The sequence below is a fragment of the Nerophis lumbriciformis genome, linkage group LG04, assembly GCF_033978685.3.
Source record: "Nerophis lumbriciformis linkage group LG04, RoL_Nlum_v2.1, whole genome shotgun sequence".
NCBI lineage: Eukaryota > Metazoa > Chordata > Actinopteri > Syngnathiformes > Syngnathidae > Nerophis > Nerophis lumbriciformis.
Genome location: NC_084551.2, coordinates 14,208,019 through 14,230,036, shown reverse-complemented (window position 1 = coordinate 14,230,036; position 22,018 = coordinate 14,208,019). Strand labels below are relative to the sequence as shown.

The 22,018-nt window shown below is 38.6% G+C and overlaps 2 protein-coding genes across 4 annotated transcripts in view; both read left to right on the top strand.

Annotated features, from left to right (window-relative positions):
* Window positions 1-1,908: 1,908 nt before the first annotated feature.
* Window positions 1,909-13,639, top strand: LOC133592194 (uncharacterized). Its single transcript, XM_072912915.1, has 7 exons — window positions 1,909-2,075; window positions 2,157-2,319; window positions 4,885-4,956; window positions 5,039-5,157; window positions 11,353-11,401; window positions 11,490-11,584; window positions 12,866-13,639. Exons 2-7 carry the CDS (start codon window positions 2,269-2,271, stop codon window positions 13,515-13,517), a joined length of 1,038 nt encoding a protein of 345 aa, XP_072769016.1. The 5' UTR covers window positions 1,909-2,075; window positions 2,157-2,268; the 3' UTR covers window positions 13,518-13,639.
* Window positions 13,640-15,984: 2,345 nt separating this feature from the next.
* Window positions 15,985-22,018, top strand: part of fbxl4 (F-box and leucine-rich repeat protein 4) — a 608,311-nt gene continuing 602,277 nt past the window's right edge. For all 3 annotated transcript variants that reach the window (XR_012050354.1, XR_012050353.1, XM_061949438.2), the window contains exons 1-2: window positions 15,985-16,357; window positions 19,850-20,482. Coding sequence is in view for 1 of the 3 variants with exons in the window: in XM_061949438.2 (XP_061805422.2) it covers window positions 19,986-20,482 (497 nt within the window). In the remaining 2 variants the exon portion in view is untranslated. The remainder of the gene's footprint in view (window positions 16,358-19,849; window positions 20,483-22,018) is intronic.

Here is a 22,018-nt window from a genome sequence, read left to right as displayed (position 1 = left end):
ACTCCCGAAATTCAGCGCCTCTCCCGAAAACCTCCCGGGACAAATATTCTCCCAAAAATCTCCCGATTTTCAGCTGTAGCTGGAGGCCACGCCCCCTCCAGCTTCATGCAGACCTGAGTGAGGACAGCCTTTTTTCACGATGGGAGGACAACAGGGTGACAAGAACTAAATCATCCAGACTAGAGATAAATTGTATTAATATGTTTATCTTACCTAAAAATAAATATATCTATTAATTAAAAAAACAAAAACAACTAAATAATTGTTTACTATATTTTGCTAAAAACATCAAAATTAATTGTATTTTTATTTGTATTTTTTTCTGACTCCTTATTACATCCAGCCATAGAATTATACATTAAAATAAACATATTTGAAATAATTAATTTTAAATGATCATAATAATTCATTTAAAATGACCATATTTAATTATTAAAATAATTGCTTGTTTATCAACAACTTTAGCATTTTATTCATTACATTTTGAAGCTCTCAGAAGCCAAGTTATGTTATATTCCTTAAGATTTATTTATGCAAGTTTGAAGTATCAATTATCTAAACACAGTTTTGTTTGCATATTTTCAGGATGTAGAATGGTGAATTATAAATAAATGTATTTATCATTAGAATGGTGAATTCTAGCTGTCAATATACTCCTCCCCTCTTGACCACGCCCCGACCCCAACCACGCCCCCGCACCACCCCCGACCACGCCCCCCCACCCCCACCTCCCGAAATCGGAGGTCTCAAGGTTGGCAAGTATGTCGATACCCAAATTTGTGGTATCATCCAAAACTAATGTAAAGTATCCAAAAAACAGAAAAATAAGTGATTATTACATTTTAACAGAAGTGTAGATAGAACATGTTCAAAGAGAAAGTAAGCAGATATTAACAGTAAATGAACAAGTAGATTAATAATTTATCTTCAATAAGTTGAACATGATTGTAACTATAATAAAACACAGGGTAAGGATATTCGGCAAATAAAGACAATCTAACAGTATTGATACAATTGTGCAACTGTCCCTTTTTTATTATATACAAAATAACACAAAAAATATATAATTTGGCATTCATTCAAACTCATTTGGTGTTTTGCCCTTAAAGTCCTGCTGTGTCCAAGTACTAATACAATAATATAAATATGGAGGATAATTTGTATCTTTTTTGGACACTGAATTTATGCAACTGAATTTTTTTGCATTTCAATTTTGTGAGCTGAATATTTTTTTTTACATCAAATTATGCTGACAATTTCAGTGAATAAACTTTTTTTTTTGGGGGGGCAAAATGTGTGTGTGTAAATACAGTGTTTAAAAATTCAGTGTTAAAAAAACTGAATAAAAAATCTATGTAAAAATAATTCAGTGTAGAAAAAAATCAGTGTAAAAAAATTAATTGCAGAATTATTTGTTGCTTCAAAACTCAAGACCCACTTTCGGTAAATTTAGACCTCAATGGCTGGTTCTGAGACAGGGTCGATTGTCTTGAATTTTGAGGCAACCAATATTTCAGCACTCATTGTATTTGCATTTAATTTTTATTAACTGAATTTGTATGTACTTTAAAAAAAAAAAAAAATTTTACAGATTTTTACAACACTGTATATTAAACACACACATTTTCCTCACAAATGTTTATTTAATGAAATTCTCAGCATATTTTGATGTAAAAAAAAAGTGAGTGTATAAAAGCTTACCGTACTTAATAAAGACACACATTGCAATATCTTTGATATAACAACACAACAAAACACACTTATTTTCAGGAATTTCCTGAAAATAAGTATAGAAGAGAACTGAAAAATATCGATTTTATACTCATTCGACTCTCTGTATCGAAATGGTTAATATTTGGATGAACACGCCCACTTGTAGGCTATCGTTAGCAAACAAGATGACAGTCTGTACGGTAGCTCGCACGCTACTCCGACTAGTTAGCTTTTCTACTTACTAAAATAAACCTCGGTTTATTCTTCTACGTAGTATTAGATTAAGAGTTAGAAAATAAAAACGGAACTGAAACGCTTGGTTGAAGTGTGCGACAGGACAGAGCATCTGATAAAGTGACATAGTAAGTACTAGCAAAGTAGCATCCGCCCCGTTTTGATTAACGGCCGGAAGTCACCTGACCTTTTCCTTATCTGCCTTGAAGGAGAAAATGACGTCATGAGTGACGTAACGATCTTCATTCATGTGGGATTTTAAATTATTGGCGGGGACATTTACACAAGTTGGGCCGCTCTTACGAGACGCCACACGCCAAAATGTCGGCAGAATTCATCGATGGAAGCATCGGTATCTACCGACCACTAATGGTAAGTGTTTTAAACACATCAACGTTGTGGTAATGGCTTAGTTTATTTTAAACATGCATAGATACGTTACATCGAAATCATCTCATGTTTACAGTTACACAGTTCAAAAAAGAGCAGAGCCTACTTAATCCTATCATTTCTCTGTGTTACAAATGACTACAGTAGTTTGTTATCATTCTTTGCTTGGCATGTTGGAGTTTACCACACGTAATTGGAACACAAATCCGAGGTTTGTTGCCCAAAAGTGCTTAACCCTTTTGTAATGTTCATATTGTTGTTACTCAGCCAGCGTTTGTGGGTCTGATGGACCCGTTGCATTTTGTGGCTTTTAATGCCTCACAATCTAACACTTTTATGTTAAAATACTGAACAGTAGTGATGGGTTGATGAGGCGTCATGAAGCGTTTCGACACATTGCAAAACTGTATTGATACTGTGTCGATACCTATGGACCGACTCAACTGACACTGATTTTATGACCTAGTACAGTGGTTCTCAAATGGGGGTACACGTACCCCTGGGGGTACTTGAAGGTATGCCAAGGGGTACGTGAGATTTTTTTTTAAATATTCTAAAAATAGCAACAATTCAAAAATCCTTTATAAATATATTTATTGAATAATACTTCAACAAAATATGAATGTAAGTTCATAAACTCAGTGAAGCACAAGCTCCGGTTTGTCACTAAAATGTCAAAAAGAACTGTGAAAAGAAATGCAACAATGCAATATTCAGTGTTGACAGCTAGATTTTTTGTGGACATGTTCCATATATATTGATGTTAAAGATTTTTTTTTTGTGAAGAAATGTTTAGAATTAAGTTCATCAATCCAGATGGATCTCTAATACAATCCCCAAAGAGGGCACTTTAAGTTGATGATTACTTCTATGTGTAGAAATCTTTATTTATAATTGAATCACTTGTTTATTTTTCAACAAGTTTTTAGTTATTTTTATATCTTTTTTTCCAAATAGTTCAAGAAAGACCACTACAAATGAGCAATATTTTGCACTGTTATACAATTTAATAAATCAGAAACTGATGACATAGTGCTGTATTTTACTTCTTTATCTTTTTTTTTTTCAACCAAAAATGCTTTGCTCTGATTAGGGGGTACTTGAATTAAAAAAAAAATTCACAGGGGGTACATTGCTGAAAAAAGGTTGAGAACCACTGACCTAGTACCGGTATATACAATAATATAAACCAAGTCATTGTATTTCATTTAGGATTATTTCATAACTTCATTTAAATAAAAATATATTTTTTGTCTTTTTTAGATACAGTCAATAAATAATGTGCACATGTATCATAACATGGAAATCTAAGAGAACGTGTTGTGAATGAGGATGCTTGTGGACCTGGAAATTATTATTGATTTTTTTTTTTACACATTTTTATTTAAAAAAACAACAGTTTTTCCAACGTATTCTATTTTAGACGCTTTCTCTTCTTAGTTATTATTTTTCCGGCTGTAGAAAAGAGCCGCTCACAGGGCACAGAGGAGGTGTCAGTGCGACACAGTTCGCGTATCGGTCACGTGACCAAAACAGCTCATGGTCGGTCACGGGACTTTCTAAAAGCGGTACGCTCACCGACACAGGGTTTCGCTCTATGAGCTCGACGCATGCGCCAATGCATCGGTGTTGCCGGACCCATCACTACTGAACAGATGTTCAGTGTTTACCTTATCCCAATAAATATCTGTTCAGTATTTTAACATAAATGTGTTTGATTGTGAGGCATTAAAAGCCGCAAAATGCAACGGCTCCATCAGACCCACAAACGCTGGCTGAGTAACAACAATATGAACGTTGGACGGAAAATTTCTCTGCCAGTTTCTGCATCCCACAGGGATTCTTCTTCTGTGTTTCTGCACCTACGGTTCCCACACAAGGTTGCAACATTGTTTGTCAACACCGTCTGCTCTCATTTTCTCACACATTTGACCCTCTGATGTTCTGTGTACCTACACTCTGTCCTCCTCCTGTCTAGGCTTGCTGTGTGTGTGTGTGTGTGGTACACAGAACACCAATTTCCACACTTCTATTAGCCCCGGACATCTTATATGTAATAGAAATGTGTATGGTGTGTGGTCATTAAATAGTTAAAGTCCCAATGATTGTCACACACACACTAGGTGTGGTGAAATTTGTCCTCTGCATTTGACCCATCCCCTTGATCACCCCCTGGGAGGTGAGGGGAGCAGTGGGCAGCAGCGGTGCCGCGCCCGGGAATCATTTTTGGTGATTTAACCCCCAATTCCAACCCTTGATGCTGAGTGCCAAGCAGGGAAGTAATGGGTCCCATTTTTATAGTCTTTGGTATGACTCGGCCGGGGTTTGAACTCACAACCTACCGATCTCAGGGCGGACACTCTAACCACTAGGCCACTGAGTAGGTAAATATGTATTCTGATATATGTTCTTCACAGAAAATGAACCAAAGTCACTGAGTCTCAGTTTGAAAAGTTAATTCATTGTATAATTTTTCTTCTAATAAAAAATGAAAACGGGTCCCACAGACCCGAACACCACACAATAATTATTATGTTTTCTCTCCAGGAGTTTTTTGACACTCCAGCATACAAGCAGTCGGTGAAGACTTGCTGGAACGCTGTCTCCTACAAGTTACAGGTGAGAATAGTGAAAGTAGTTTGTATTGAAATTGGAAATCAAAATAAAAACATGTTGATGTTGTCTTTTTTTTTTTTTTTAGATAGGACTGTTGGCGGAAATTTTAAGACTTCAGCAGATGAGCCTGATCCCACCTGAAGTGACTGTTGAAGCCATGACGGATCTGCTCGTGGAGGAGAACAAGAAATCACTGAGAGTAAAGTAAGTCCATGTCCGCTTTTTCCCACCACCATGTAAACAACAACAAAAAAAATCAGTTTTTTTATCAGTTGGTATTTTGATAAGTGGGCAGCACGGTGGAACAGGGGTTAGTACGTGTGCCTCATCATACAAAGGTCCTGGGTTCGATCCTAGGCTCGGGATCTTTCTGTGTGGAGTCCTAAAAATGTTAAGTATCAGCATTAGTATGAGCAATAGTGCCCCTGTAACTACTTGGTATTGGATCGATAACCAAATATGTAGTATCACCCAAAACTAATACAAAGTAGCCAACCAGAAGAATAAGTGTCTCTTAAAGACTTTTGTCATTTGGTTTGTCATTTAGGCAGCACGGTGGAGTTTTCATGTTCTCCCCGTGACCACGTGGGTTCCCTCCGGGTACTCCGGCTTCCTCCCACCTCCAAAGACATGCACCTGGGGATAGGTTGATTGGCAACACTAAATTGGCCCTCGTGTGTGAATGTTGTCTGTCTATCTGTGTTGGCCCTTGTGTGGCGACTTGTCCAGGGTGTAACCCGCCTTCCGCCCGAATGCAACTGAGATAGGCTCCAGCACCCCTGCGACCCAATAAGTGACAAGCAGTAGAAAATGGATGGATGGATGGATATTGACAAGTTCCACAACTGGCTTGGTGGCACATCATGAGGCCTCCGCTTATCAATGTACAAGTGGACGGCTGTTTATGACGTCCCGTGCTACGTTCCCTACTTGCAAGTGAACGTGCTCCCATAAATCAGTCAACTTGATTTTGGTCAGTAAACATGTGATTTGCTTTGGAACCAATTACAGTGGGCCTGCGCCAATACCTTGTGTGCATGTGCGTGCAACACAAGAGGAGTGTAAAAATGCTGCTTTATTTAAAACTTGGAGTACTGTAGCCTTTGTTTTATTTAAGTGACAGTATTATTGTTCTGTTTTGATGGTGGGTTTTATACTTGAGCACTTGGTACCATAATTTAATTTTTCCCGGTAGGCTGCTTTGTTTAAAAAGTTTATTTATTTTTAGTATTGGTATTCTATTTGACAATTGTTGCACTACTGCCATGTAAAAATGCTACTGGGGTTGCGTTTGCTGCAGTATTATTTTTTTGATGGCTTTATAGAGTACAAAACCAAAGGAAAGTGAAAGTAAAATAACATCAAAGTGAAGTAAAATCTGAATTTCTCAGTGTAAAAGTGGGGAAAAGCTACATTAGCTGCATGCCCGGTCCAAGCCGCTCAAATGCCGCAACCATCATCAAGGATAAAGCTTAAACATGTAAAATGATCTGCTCCCATGAAATAGACAGTGATAACAATACAGCGTAGCGGGCTTAATTTTCAGACTTCCCTATTTTCGTTTGCCCCTCCCAGTGTGGAAGACAACAAAAATGTTAATAAAAGTAAGGGGTTATTCTCATTTGCATTACTATTTCATTTAATTATTGTATTTAACTGTTTTATTACTGTATTTTATATGCACTTCCTGTGTTCTGTGTACAGTACAAGTGACTTACTGTAGGTGTTCATTTAGGTTTAAGTTGTGACTTATACCAGTGGTCCCCAACCACCGGGCCGCGGCCCGGTACTGGTCCGTGGATCGATTTGTACCGGGCCGCACAAGAAAAAAATAAATAAATATATATATATATATACCGTATATTACCAAATAAACGCCCTTGGGCAAATAACCGCCCATGTCCTAATAGCCGCCCGGGGTCTAACCCCATTTTGTGAATTAACCGCCTCTTCCTAATAACCGCCTATGTCCAAATAGCCGCCCAAGGGCTGTTATTTGCATAATTCAGATTAAAATGCTACTAGGGTTGCGTTTGCTGCAGTATTATTTTTTTGATGGCTTTATAGAGTACTTGGTACCATAATTTTATTTTTCCTGTATGCTGCTTTATTTAAAACTTGGAGTACTGTAGCCTTTGTTTTATTTAAGTGACAGTATTATTGTTCTGTTTTGATGGTGGGTTTTATACTTGAGCACTTGGTACCATAATTTAATTTTTCCCGGTAGGCTGCTTTGTTTAAAAAGTTTATTTATTTTTAGTATTGGTATTCTATTTGACAATTGTTGCACTACTGCCATGTTGAGGCCTTGTTGATCTCTTGTCTTTTGATAGCCTACCTCATGTTGATCTCTTGTTTTTTTGTTTGTATGTTTACAATAGCTTTAACATTTAAAGTTTTTTGTACAAAAAAAAAATACTGGACAGTAACCATTGTAACCAAATAATGGCCTGGTGCAAGCTGGTGCAAAAATAAATAAAAGCCTTGTGCAAATAACCGCCTGCTTCTTTTAAACGCCTGTCTCCAAAATCGATTTTGTGAAATAAACGCCCGGGCTACTATTTGGTAATATACGGTATATATATATATATATTTTTTTTTTAAATTAATTAAATCAACATAAAAAACACAAGACACACTTACAATTAGTGCACCTACATTATATATCAATATAGATCAATACAGTCTGCAGGGATACAGTCCGTAAGCACACATGATTGTATTTTTTTATGACAAATAAAAATACCCCCCCCCCCCCGGTCCGTGGAACAAATTTTCAAGCGTTGACCGGTCCGCGGTGCCAAAAAGGTTGGGGACCACTGACTTATACTAAACTAATATTCGATTTACACTTCAGTTTAAGAACAGAACGCGTTCGTAACCCGAGCACCACCTGTGGTGACATTATATGTACGTATGTTTAACTTTAACTTAACGTTGTGCACATTATTGTTAAAATAGCACACATTTACATGCAGTTTGGAAGACAGTATCAATGTTTTTTGTTTGGTTTATGTCTACCGCTGAATGTAATGAAACCAACACATGTAAGTTTGGGTTGCGCGATGTAGACGATAGCCGATATAAATGATATGAATTTGTTTTAGAGTTTTTATTACTATCGTCATATCATGATAATGCATGTTGTCTCCCGCCAATTTGACAGCGACAAGCGGACGACCACGTCCTCAAGGCATCGTATCAGCATTACCAGTGCTAAGCCGTGTTCTCAAGACAATGTTTCTTCCAAGTATTATTATCACAGGAGGCGAAGAATAGTTACAGATGCTATGGTGCACACCATAGTTTCTACGATGATCAAAATCGGATCTCGAAATGATCATTCACAGGTACATTTCGTCTCGCATTGACTATTGCAATTCTCTTTGAACTCTTTTCAACAAGTCAACGCTAAAGAGACTTCAGACTGTACAAAATGCGGCTGCCAGACTTTTGACCGGTGCACCCAGAACAGCCCATATCACCCCTGTTTTATCCAGTCTTCATTGGCTTCCAGTTAAATTCCGCATTGAGTTTGAGATTTTAGTCCTGACATTCCGTGCATTGCGTGGTGGGGCCCCTCAGTACATCACTGACTTGCTACGCTCCGGTCTTCAGGCCAGGGTCTTTTAAATATCCCAGATACTTGTTTTAAAACCCGTGTAGACCAGGCATTCCAGGCTATAGGTCCCAGACTCTGGAACAATTTGCACCAGTCTCTCCGTGATCTTGACTATATTGAAACTTTTAAGAAACATTTGAATACTTCTCTTTTTAGTGAAGCTTTTAGTTGATGCACCTTTTAACTAACATTTTAATCCACTGTGTATCCTTTTTATGATGTTGCCCCTACTGTTTTAAATTGAATTGTTGTTTTACTTCACCTATATTTTGTAGAGCGCTTTGTGATTTTATCTGTAAAAAGCGCTTTATAAATAAAATGTACTTACTTACGATGTGTAGTGTATGGCGTAGGACAGTGGTTCTCAACCTTTTTTCAGTGATGTACCCCCTGTGAAAATGTTTTTAATTCAAGTACCCCCTAATCAGAGCAAAGCATTTCTGGTTGAAAAAAAGAGATAAAGAAGTAAAATACAGCACTATGTCATCAGTTTCTGATTTATTAAATTGTATAACAGTGCAAAATATTGCTCATTTGTAGTGGTCTTTCTTGAACTATTTGGAAAAAAAGATAGGTTTTTATTTATATTTATAAAGGATTTTTGAATTGTTTCTATTTTTAGAATATTTAAAAAAAACCTCACGTACCCCTTGGCATACCTTCAAGTACCCCCAGAGGTACGCGTACCCCCATTTGAGAACCACTGGCGTAGGAGGATACAATAAACTATGTTACTAAACTGGAGCTCTTAAATGTAAACAAGGTCGATAATACAGTGATTATATCAATATTTTTGAATGTCACTGAATAGTTTATTTGTTGTTTTTGTTAATGATTACAAATTCAGTAAATACGTCTCTGGACCCAAAGGCAAAACAAAAAGATTTAAATCAGAGCCAATTGTAGTTTGTGCTCATGTTTAGTTATCTTTTGCTATTTAATTTATTTTGCTCACAATATTGTATGTAATATAAAGGGATAAGAAAATAATACAAATATTTATTTAATATTATTACACCGCCATCTTGTGTTTTTGTGTGATTATAATTAGGGCTGCGAATCTTTGGGTGTCCCAAGATTCGATTCAATATCGATTCTTGGGGTCACGATTCGATTATAAATCGATTTTTTTAGATTCAACGCGATTCTCGATTCAAAAACGATATTTTTCCGATTCAAAACAATTCTCTATTCATTCAATACATAGGATTTCAGCAGGATCTACCCCAGTCTGCTGACATGCAAGCAGAGTAGTAGATTTTTGTAAAAAGCTTTTATAATTGTAAAGGACAATGTTTTATCAACTGATTGCAATAATGTAAATTTGTTTTAACTATTAAATGAACCAAAAATGTGACTTATTTTATCTTTGTGTAAAATATTGGACACAGTGTGTTGTCAAGCTTATGAGATGCGATGCAAGTGTAAGCCACTGTTACACTATTGTTCCTTTTTTTATTTGTATTTTTTATAAATTTCTAATGATAATGTCAATGAGGGATCTTTAAACACTGCTATGTTGAAATTGTATTACTGTTGATACTGTTGTTGATAACATTCATTTTTGTTTCACTACTTTTGGATTGTTCTGTGTCGTGTTTGTGTATCCTCGGTCGGTTTTGGAACTGGATTGCATTGTTATGGTATTGCTGTGTATTGTTTTGTTGGATTGATTAATAAAAAAATTGAATTAAATTAAATTAAAAAATAAAATCAATTTTTGAAAAATGAGAATTGATACTGAATCGTACAACATGAGAATGGCGATTTGAATTCTAATCGATTTTTTTCCCACACCCCTAATTATAATTGTGATCAGAAATTAAAACAATTAAATGATCTTCAACATTTTCGGTATCAGTACCAGTGTTGACATGACTGATACTGCCCCTATAACTACCGGTACTTGGTATTGGATCGATACCCAAAACTAATGTGAAGTATTGAAACAAGGAATAAGTGCTTATTACATTGTAACAGAAGCATAGATAGAACCATGTTACAACAGAAAGTAACTAAATATTAACAGTAAATTAGCAAGGAGATTAATAATGTTTTTTTTTTTAGAAAATAATTCCCTGGAAATGACGCAATATGTTACCCCCTCAATAGCAGCCAAACTTGTTTTAAAATTGTTCTATTATCATATATATGCCAAATAATATATTGTGATATATAGCGTTATCACAGGAGTCTCCAATATATATTGCTATATAGATTTTAGACCAGCGATTCTCAAACGGTGGTACGTATACCCAAATAATCACTTAATTAAATATTCAAACACAGTGTTATTTTACAAACTGTGTGTAATGTTAGAGTGGCCAAAATATTATATATATTTGTTAAATAAAACCTCTGCCTAGTTTTAATGAATATGTAGGCCTACTATGCTACTGTATTTTATTGTAGTACATGGAGAGCCAAGTGTTTTCTGAGGTGGAAAAATGTTTGAGAACTACTGTTTTCAAATGTAAGTCAATAACTTTGTTACTTCTGTTCCTTTGTTAAATAAGGTTCAAAGTTTATTAAATGCTCCATTATTGTGACAAAAATCTACTCTTGCGTGCGGAAGAAAAGTCAAAAGAGATATGTGTTTTTTAAATATCCATATTTGTGTTGACATGGCCATCTAAAGTCTAATAATGTTAGACCAGACCTGTCCTTAATGGGATTCCCTTGGTAGGAATAAGTTTGGACACCCAGAGCTTGACTATTCATTCTACTGTGGACGTGAAAAGTTAAGATGCTTGATGACGCTGATGCTTTCTTTGCAGGCTTTGGGAGTTTGAAATGGACGACGATTTTGAGTCGGAGGCCAGGCTGGTAAGTCTGGACCCTCAGTTAGCTGATAAATTGCACCCACGTGTATTCTATAAATATGTATTGTTATTGCATCTTGTTCTTGTGTCAGGTCTTTGAGGTGAACACCAGCATGAAGATGAGAGACATTGAATTTGAAGCCAGAAGTCTCCTCGACTGTCCTGAGAAGATCCCCCTTCAATTAAAGTAGGTCTCCAGTGATGCATATTCATTATTAGCTGTAGTACGGGGTCGGCAACCTTTACCAGTCAAAGAGCCATTTTGACCAGTTTAGCAAATTATAGAAACCAATGGGAGCCATAAAATTGTTTTTGAAATTTTAAATGAAATAACACTGCATACAAAGTTTTCTTTATGCTTTGTGCTATGTATAAACCAGGGGTCTCAGACACGCTGCCCACACCTTTATATGGACTTTGAAAGCTGGTGCGGCACGCGGGTTTTAAATGAATGGCGCTTGTCAGCGTCATGCGTGCCGTGATGGTACAGAATATGGCACCCACTACAACCAGAGTGCCTGATCAGCCACACGTTGTATGGTGTTTCCGCTTGCTCACGTAGGTGACAGCAAGGCATACTTGGTCAACAACCACACAGGTTACACTGACGGTGGCGGTATAAAAAAAACTATAACACTCTAACTAATAATGCGCCACACTGTGAACCCACACCAAACAAGAATGACAAACACATTTCGGGAGAACATCTGCACAGTAACACAACATGTACACAACAGGACAAATACCCAGAATCCCATGCAGCCCTAACTCTTCCGGGATACATTATACACCCCCGCTACCAAACCCCGCCCACCTCAACCGACGCACAGAGGGGGGGGGGGGTTGATGTGTGAGGGAGCAGGGTTGGGGTGGGGGCGGGGTTTGGTGGTAGCAGGGGTGTATAATGTAGCCCGGAAGAGTCAGGGCTGCATGGGATTCTGGGTGTTTGTTCTGTTGTGTTTATGTTGTGTTAAGGTGCAGATGTTCTCCCGAAATGTGTTTGTCATTCTTGTTTGGTTTTGGTTCAAAGTGTGGCGCATTATTAGTAAGTGTGTTAAAATTGTTTTATATAGTCACCGTCAGTGTAACCTGTGTGGCTGTTGACCAAGTATGCCTTGCTGTCACGTACGTGTGCAAGCAGAAGATGTATATTGTATAACAAGTTTTGGGCTGGCACGCTGTTAATACAGATTGTAGAGGGCGCCAAATGTTGTACCATCATGGCACGCCCTTATTATAGCTGAAAGGGTGAAAATCGGTGAATATTAATCCCGGGAGTTTTTTGCGAGAGGCACTGAAATCCGGAAGTCTCACGGGAAAATTGGGGGGTTCAGCAAGTAAGCTGCTGAGCCGCATCAGAGTGATCAAAGAGCCGCATGCGGCTCCGGACCCGCGGGTCGCCGACCCCTACTCTAGTAGGACATTTATGACACAACAAATGTCAACCATATTTTTTTGTCACCTCCAGACAACCTGGGATAGTCAAAAAAGCTCTGAGGTTGGCTGAGAGCTGGGAGCACCAGCACACATGCTGCTCCCAATTAATCAACGTGCGAGATATGGTGATAAAGGTGGTCCCGAAGGTCTTGCAGTGCTTTTGGTTGCCTCCTCCAAACACTCACTTTACTATGCCATCCCGGTGCCTTAGTAAAATGGTTGCTGGGGTGACACATGCTGTGGTGGACCGCGTCTCCTGCTCACTCTCCTCGGTCCAAATCCACTTTTCGTCCTCCATCAGAGACAATTTGGTTGCGTCTATCGAGGAAAAGGTTAGACAGACTTTTATTTCAGAGGACCTGGTCGAAAACATTCACAGTTATCAACCAGAGTTCCTCAGCACCATCACAGATGTGGCAGTCAGGGAAATTTGCGCATGCTCTGCTGGATTTGTGCCCATCCCACCTTCACCCTCACCTGAGCAGTCTTCAGATACAATTTCGCTGTCTGAGGATGGCGTTTCCGTCGAGGAAGAAAAAGAGTCAAACAACAAAGACGCTGATGATTTAACGTCAGAATATCATCCGCCTCCTCCAGGCCAAAAGAAAGAAGACTCCAGTCATCATGTGTTCACGAATATGAGCCTCATTACTAAATTATTTAATTGGATGAAAAAACTCTGATGCTGGTGATGGAGTTTGTCTGGGAACACAGAGACTGTACATTATTTGTAAATAGTATAAATGATTGTTTTAATTTGATGTTTGTATATAAAGACATGTTTTTCTACTTCATTTTACAAATAAAAGAGTGGTGTGCTGTGTGATACTTGTTTTGTTCAGTTAATGTTACCAGTTAGGACTAACTTAGACTTGGACTTCCTTTTATTGTCTTTCAAATTTGAACTTTACAGTAAAGACAAGAACAACATTTTGGTTGCATTCCATGAATTGATTAAGGTGGACCCCGACTTAAACAAGTTGAAAAACGTATTCGGGTGTTACCATTTAGTGGTCAAATGTACGGAATATGTACTGCACTGTGCAATCTACTAATAAAAGTTTCAATCAATCAATCAATGCATTAGCTCGTTGTAGTGCAGGATAAAAGAGCAATATTGTGCAGCTATAAATAAATACTTGACAACATGTAAGAATGATTAATCACTCACACATGTTTTTTTTGGGACAATTTTGTTTGTTTGGACACCACTGATATACGGTAAGTTAATCGATTGCACTGCAATCCGCCTGAGAGGAATTGAATACTGTAGTTCAGTGGTTCTTAACCTGGGTTCGATCGAACCCTAGGGGTTCGGCGCAGGTCAAACACACGTGACTCATGGTGTAAATAAAAACTTCTCCCTATCGGCGTATTACGGATACGGCAACAGCAGAAGTCACACTGATTTGCGGGTGTGTAATTTGTTGTGAGTTTATGCACTGTGTTGGTTTTGTTTGAACAAGGTGATGTTCATGCACGGTTCATTTTGTGCACCAGTAAAAAAACATGGTAACACTTTAGTATGGGGAACATATTCACCATTAATTAGTTGCTTATTAACATACAAATTAGTAACATATTGGCTCTTAACTAGTCATTATTAAGTATTTATTAATGCCTTATTCGGCATGGCCTTATTTATAACCCTAACCCTCTAACCCTGGCCCCAACCCTCTAACCCTAACCCTAACCATCCATCCATCCATCCATTTACTACCGCTTATTCCCTTTGGGGTCGCGGGGGGCGCTGGAGCCTATCTCAGCTACAATCGGGCGGAAGGCGTTGTACACCCTGGACAAGTCGCCACCTCATCTCAGGGCCAACACAGATAGACAGACAACATTCACACTCACATTCACACACTAGGGCCAATTTAGTGTTGCCAATCAACCTATCCCCAGGTGCATGTCTTTGGAGGTGGGAGGAAGCCGGAGTACCCGGAGGGAACCCACGCAGTCACGGGGAGAACATACAAACTCCACACAGAAAGATCCCGAGCCCGGGATTGAACCCAAGACTACTCAGGACCTTCGTATTGTGAGGCAGATGCACTAACCCCTCTTCCACCGTGCTGCCTAACCCTAACCAAATAACTCTAAATTAAGTCTTTGTTACTTTGTTCCCCTAGTGTCCAAAAAACTCTAGCCACGCTCCAATCTACATCAACGGCACAGCAGTGGAGATAGTAAGCAGCACCAAATTCCTGGGGGTGCAGATAACTGACAATATAACCTGGTCCCTACACACCGGAGCTCTTGTAAAAAGAGCTCAGCAGCGCATGCACTTTTTGCGTCGGATGAAAAGAGCACAGCTCCCTCCCCCCATTCTCACCACATTCTACAGAGGCACTGTAGAGAGCCTGCTGACCAACAGCATCTCTGTCTGGACTGGAGCCTGCAATGTCTTGGACTGGAAGTCTCTCCAGAGTGGTGAGGACGGCGGAAAAGATCATCAGGACTCCTCTTCCTCCTATCCAGGAGATCGCAAAAAGCCGCTGCCTGACCAGGGCTCAGAAAATCTGCAAAGACTCCTCCCACCCCCACCAAGGACTGTTTTCACTGCTGGACTCTAGAAAGAGGTTCCGCAGCCTCCGAAGCAGAACCCCCAGGTTCTGTAACAGCTTCTTCCCTCAGGCCGTAAGACTCTTGAACGCATCATAATTAAATTATCCCCTCAACTCCCTCCAAAATGGATTAACTCGCTGGAATAAAAAAGACAATATAACATACATCCATAAACGTGGTGACGCATATGAAAAAGTGCAATATATTTATCTGTACAGTAACCTATTTATTTATTTATATATGCACCTTATTGCTTTTTTATCCTGCACTACCATGAGCTTATGTAACGAAATTTCGTTCTTATCTGTGCTGTAAAGTTCAAATTTGAATTACAATAAAAAGGAAGTCTAAATTAAGTCTTTGTTACTTAGAATATGTTCCCCATACTAAAGTGTTATTAAAAACATATAACTTTGTCTTGAATTTAAAAAAAAAAAACGTTTTATTTTTCACTAAAGAAGGGTTTGGTGAATGCGCATATTAAACTGTTGAGGTTCGGTACCTCCAACAAGGTTAACCACTGCTGTAGTTGAAATATAAACTACAACTCCCAGAATGCCCTTCGCTTCCCTAAACCGGAAGTTGATCAATTGGTTTGCGGAAATATTGCAGCTTTCAAAGCTACCTTGTAGCGTTGTGCTTTAAACGGAGCGCGACTTGATTTATTTTCCTCAAACACAATATACTACATTACATTAGATTACAGTCTGTATGAAAACACGCCATGTCGTGTTGTCGCAATTACAGACATGTCATTTTGACAGCCTTGCATATCTTCCATATTTTTTAAACGAGGCGTTTCTCAGTGTGTTCTGGTCTAAAACGAAATATGTTTTTATTTAAAAGTATTAAGTTGTACACAATGCAATGTTATTTTCGGTTGCAGCGGGTTTGGATGTAACGTCAACTTTGATGGGTGTTTAGAGAGTCCCAAGTAAATGGAAGGCATCACAAGGTAACGTATGTTTGGTGAAGTCATTTGCAAAAGGAAATGTAATTGAATGTCCCTTCTTGAATTGTTACGTCCCTCTAAATTCAGTGTCATTGTGTGACGTAATGTTTGCTTGTTTTGCCGTGGCGGTTAACAAAAGGATGTTTAGCAAGGCGTGCTAACTGTAGGCTAGCGAGCTAACGCTTGCTAACCTCAGCTATTTAGTAACTTCACCAAGAGCACCTTTAACAGAAAACTATACTCTTTGCCTCACAGATAAACATCATATAAAACCAAAATATAGTATTTACATTTACGCCCTGACTGTACACATAGTAGGCTATGGTATATGTCTGCTAAAAATAAAAGGGTGTCAAAGTGCCGTGGTCGAAATACAACAGACTTTCCAAGCTGACAAGCTGAACATGGTACTAAGCTGCGGTTGTGTAGTATGCAATTTTAGGCACTGGGTGCTTGAATAATGAAGGATATAATCTGTAAAAGGACTACTACATATTAGTGTTAATAGAAAGTGTCAACCCCTGTGTGAAACTACTGTCAGTAATGCAGTATTCATCACCTAAGCCAGGGGTGTCGAAGTCATTTTAGCTCAGAGGCCGCATGGAGTAAAACATACTCCCAAGTGGGCCGGAATGGTAAAACCATGGCATGATAACTTAAAAATTAAGACAACTCCAGGAAGGTTTTTTTTTATTTTTTATTTTTATTTTTTTACTTTGGCCAACAATAGAACAGGCCCTTTCTTAAGTTAAGTTAAAGTACCAATGATTGTCACACGCACACACTAGGTGTGGTGAAATTTGTCCTCTGCATTTGACCCATCCCCTTGTTCATCCCCTGGGAGGTGAGGGGAGCAGTGGGTAGCAGCAGTGGCCGCGCCCGGGAATCATTTTTGGTGATTTAACCCCCAATTCCAACCCTTGATGCTGTGTGCCAAGCAGGGAGGTAATGGGTCCCATTTTTTATGCAGGCATGTGATTTTTCCGTCTAAAGTTGGAATTCCGTCTTTTTTAATCTCGGGAAAAAAAAAAAAATTATCTCCCGTTTTTCCGGTTTTTTTTTCCGACCCTAAATCAAGATTCGAGACGTAGTTTATATTACGCCGTAGTTGATTGGTCGATATGTTCCTTGTGACCAATCAGGACATCTGTTATGAATGATGACGTTAATAACGTCATCATTCATAATGGTTATTACCCCCATTTTCCATATGTAAACGATGTCGGTTCTCGAGAGAAAGGACGCTTTACGAATAAAAGAAATTGATAAACATGTCAAAAATAAGTTTTTGATGGGACTGGATGGAAAGGGAAATCACTGATACTGTTGGGAAGAAGGAAGTTACGACTTTGTTCGGTGATTTTATTCGGAAAATCGATCGTCCCGGAAAGGTTTTGTGCACGTGGTGTCATGATAATATTGACTATGGATCACAAGGTTTCAAGGCTTTGGAAGTACATGCGAAACGCCAAAAACATATGAAACAACTTGAAGCAAGGTATGTTCTAATAATGATGTTTTCATGTCTTGAAACACTAAAATATTTTCTTCAAATGGTGCTGTCTTTGTTAATTTTAGCTCCTGGTGAAAAACCCCCTTGTCCCCCCTCCCAGACCCCCGGAAATTTTTTCAGTCTTTTTCATTGTGGTCAAATCACATGCCTGTTTATAGTCTTTTTTGATTGATTGATTGAAACTTTTATTAGGAGATTGCACAGTACAGTACATATTCAGTACAATTGACCACTAAATGGTAACACCTGAATACGTTTTTCAACTTGTTTAAGTTGGGGTCCACGTTAATCAATTCATGGTACAAATATATACTATCAGCATAATATAGTCATCACACAAGTTAATCATCAGAGTATATACATTGAATTTAGGGCTGAGTGATATGGCCTTTTTTTTAATATCTCGGGGTTAGGTTTGGTTGATATCAGCACTTCAGTCATCAACAATTATATAATCTGAGAAATGGACATTGTAACAGTGTAGGTCTGACTTTGTAGGATATGTACAGCGAGCAGAGAACATAGTGAGCTCAGAAAGCATAAGAACAAGTATATACATTTGATTATTTACAATCCGAGGAGGTGGGATGTGGTGAGGGGAGGGTATTAGTCTAGGGTTGTAGTTGCCTGGAGGTGTTCTTTTAGTGCGGTCTTTGGTATGACTCGGCAACTCGCAACCTACCGATCTCAGGGCGGACACGCTAACCACTATAATCCTCTGGACAGAACACTTCAAGTTTGTTGAACATTTTGAGGAAATTGGTGCAGCATCAAAAACACAATGAGCTTAGACTTCGTCTCAGTGTATCTACAAAGCCAGAATTAAACTTTAAGTCACAGTCTTTCTGGGATTGAACAAAAAACACAACAGACTTAGACACATTTTAATGATCCACAGGGGAACTCTTCTAGGTATCAAATACCTCCTTTGTCATGTCCACGTATCAATCCAGTGCTAACTCAACAAACCGTAAGAAACGGAGGTAAAAACTACTCAAAAGGGTTAAGTTCACTTTTCTCGTGTTTGACGGAGACATTTTGGTGCAAGGAGGGTGCCAAATGGCGCTGTGTTTGAAGCAGAAGACATCAAATGACAGGTTTTAAGTTTCATGTGGGTCGAGGAGGAGGAGCCACAGTCACCCTTTACTGCGTACTTCTTGCTTGGCCCCGGTATAAACCGTTTGCTTGCCTAACAGAATTACTAATGTGACATCCAGTGGACACATTTAGAACAGCAGTTTATTTCGTTACAAAAAAAAGCAGCTCATTTTAATACTTCGCAAACTCATCACGCGGGCCGGATAAAACCTTTTGCCCGCGGGCCGTACGTTTGACACCCCTGAGCTAAGCTAAAAGCTGCTATTGTTCTGCAATTTAGTATGTGTGGAGGCAATCGAAAGTGCTGATTATCATCTACATTAGGATTTCTCAAACTACTTTCTCCACATAAAACCCTTGGCTCTCCAACTACCACCATAATGACCAACAATAAGATACAGTATCATAGTAGGCCTAAGTATTCATTAAAAACAAGGCCAAGGTTTTATCTAACAAGTATATTTAATATTTTTGGCCTCTGTAACAACACAGTTTGAACAGTAACACTGTGTTTGAATATAGGAAACTAAAACCGTGTGCTTTAATGAAGTGATTCTTTGCCGTACCACTAGATGGAGCCTGAAGTGTGAGAATCACTAATCTACATATTCACAACTGAATCATCGTCTGTATTTCTTTAAAATGTGTGTTGGTTAGAGGCAAAATGCTTGTTTTCATTTTTTGATAAAACACACGTTCTCTTGATCTGGTGCCTCGCTATTATAGTGGAAGGGAAACACTGGACCCTTTTCTCAATCAACATGTAATCAAGGCAGCGAAGATTCTCCGATGCTTTTTAAAATAATAGTCACCTAAGTTAGAATGAATTTAGATGAATTTAGATTAACTTCTCACTCTTCTATGTGTTTGTCTCTAACCTACAGGTCATGCATGCAGCCGGGCCTCTAACCTGCACTTTTTACACCCCAGCCCTGCAGCCTGTGTGCTCCCAATAGTAGGAGGTTCTTCTCCCTTCTCCCTCCATTTATTTCCCCACTCCCAACAAGCCCAGGGTTCCCTATGTTCACTCTGTTGAGCATGTTTTACTACATCTGTCTGCGGCGACGCTCCAGGAGTGGGACTCGCGGCGAGGCGCTGACCAGTCGACGGGCTGTGGAGTCTGGCCAACGGGCGATATTGCCAGTCAGCGTGGAGGTGGAGCAGTATGTCAAGGAGGTTTTGGACTTCAGCTCTCATTACGGCAGCGAAAACAGCATGTCATACACGATGTGGAACCTGGCCGGTGTACCCAATGTCTATCCCAGCTCTGGGGACTTTACACAGACTGCTGTGTTCAGGGCTTATGGAACATGGTGGGAACAGTGTGCCAGTGCTCCACCACGTTTACGACGCACCCCTAAAAACTTCTACAGCCAGGATTATATCGAGCTGGGCTTTGAAGAACCAGTTTACCCGACAGCTGTAGAGGTCCTTGAGACTTATTACCCTGGGGCCGTCATCCAGATTCTGGCCTGCTCACATAACCCCTTCTCCCAGAATCCACCAACAGATGTCAGGTAAAGATAACCATCTGATTTGAAAAGCTATCATCAGACCCTAAATTTTGAGTTGTATTTAATGTATTTTGAATTAACATTGCATGTTGGTCATGCTTGCCATAATCAATGACTTTGAAACAATTGTTTATATCATAAGGTAGTTACACCTACTTTTTTTACACCAGGGGTCTCAAACTCGCGACCCATGCGCCATTTCATAGTTTAGTGTAATTGTGGCTGGCGCACTCTGGGCGGCTAATAGTTAAATACATTATGGCTATCTTAAATCCCTCCAAAAAAGAACACTACAATATAAATGACAGCAGAACAAAAACACATTGTACAACACAAGGAGCAACTTCCTTTAAGGAAGCGGAAGTTTCTCTGACAATCCCTTGGGGAAGACAATACTGTGAAAATTAGGGATGTTCGATAATTGCTTTTTGCCGATATTCCGATATTGTCCAACTCTTTAATTACCAATACCGATATCAACCGATACCGATATTAACCGATATATACAGTCGTGGAATTAACACATTATTATGCCTAATTTGGACAACCAGGTATGGTGAAGATAAGGTACTTTTTAAAAAAACGAATAAAATAAAATAAGATAAATAAATCAAAAGCATTTTCTTGAATAAAAAAGAAAGTTAAACAATATAAAAACAGTTACATAGAAACTAGTAATTAATGAAAATTAGAAAAGTAACTGTTAAAGGTTAGTACTATTAGAGGACCAGCAGCACACACAATCATGTGTGCTTACGGACTGTATCCCTTGCAGACTGTATTGATATATATTGATATATAATGTAGGAACCAGAATATTAATAACAGAAAGAAACAACCCTTTTGTGTGAATGAGTGTAAATGGGGGAGGGAGGTTTTTTGGGTTGGTGCACTAATTGTAAGTGTATCTTGTGTTTTTTATGTTGATTTAATAAAAAAAAAAAAACAATAAAAAACCCGATACCGATAATAAAAAACTGATACCGATAATTTCCGATATTACATTTTAACGCATTTATCGGCCGATAATATCGGACATGTCTAGTGAAAATATAACATTTTTACATTTAATTTTAACTTAAGGGCTACCACAGTTCAGGGTCACTATAGCTGCTGGCAGAAGTAGTTAACAAATGGTTAAAACGTGACTCTGAAGTGAATTTGAGGCCTAGCCTGTCTAGCTATCTTGTCTGAATAACTGATTGTTATTTACTTTATGGATGTTACTTTTCATAGCAAACATCCAAACGATAAAGTAAAGCGGCTACAACTTCCGATTTAGTCTCCTGTTGACGCATCAAGTGTACAATTTTTGAAATATATTTGATAAAACAACAACACTATGTCACTATGATGAAGTCAATTGTCTTTCCCTAGGGTGAGGTGACATAATACTTATATTCACCAAACCCCCTTTTAGCTTACACAACAGTTAATCGGAAGAGGAAAAATGCTAACTGGTAAAAAGAGTGTTTCATGTTGATTAAAGGGACAAGCGGTAAAAAATGGATGGATGGCTAGTGGGTGACATTGCCTAAA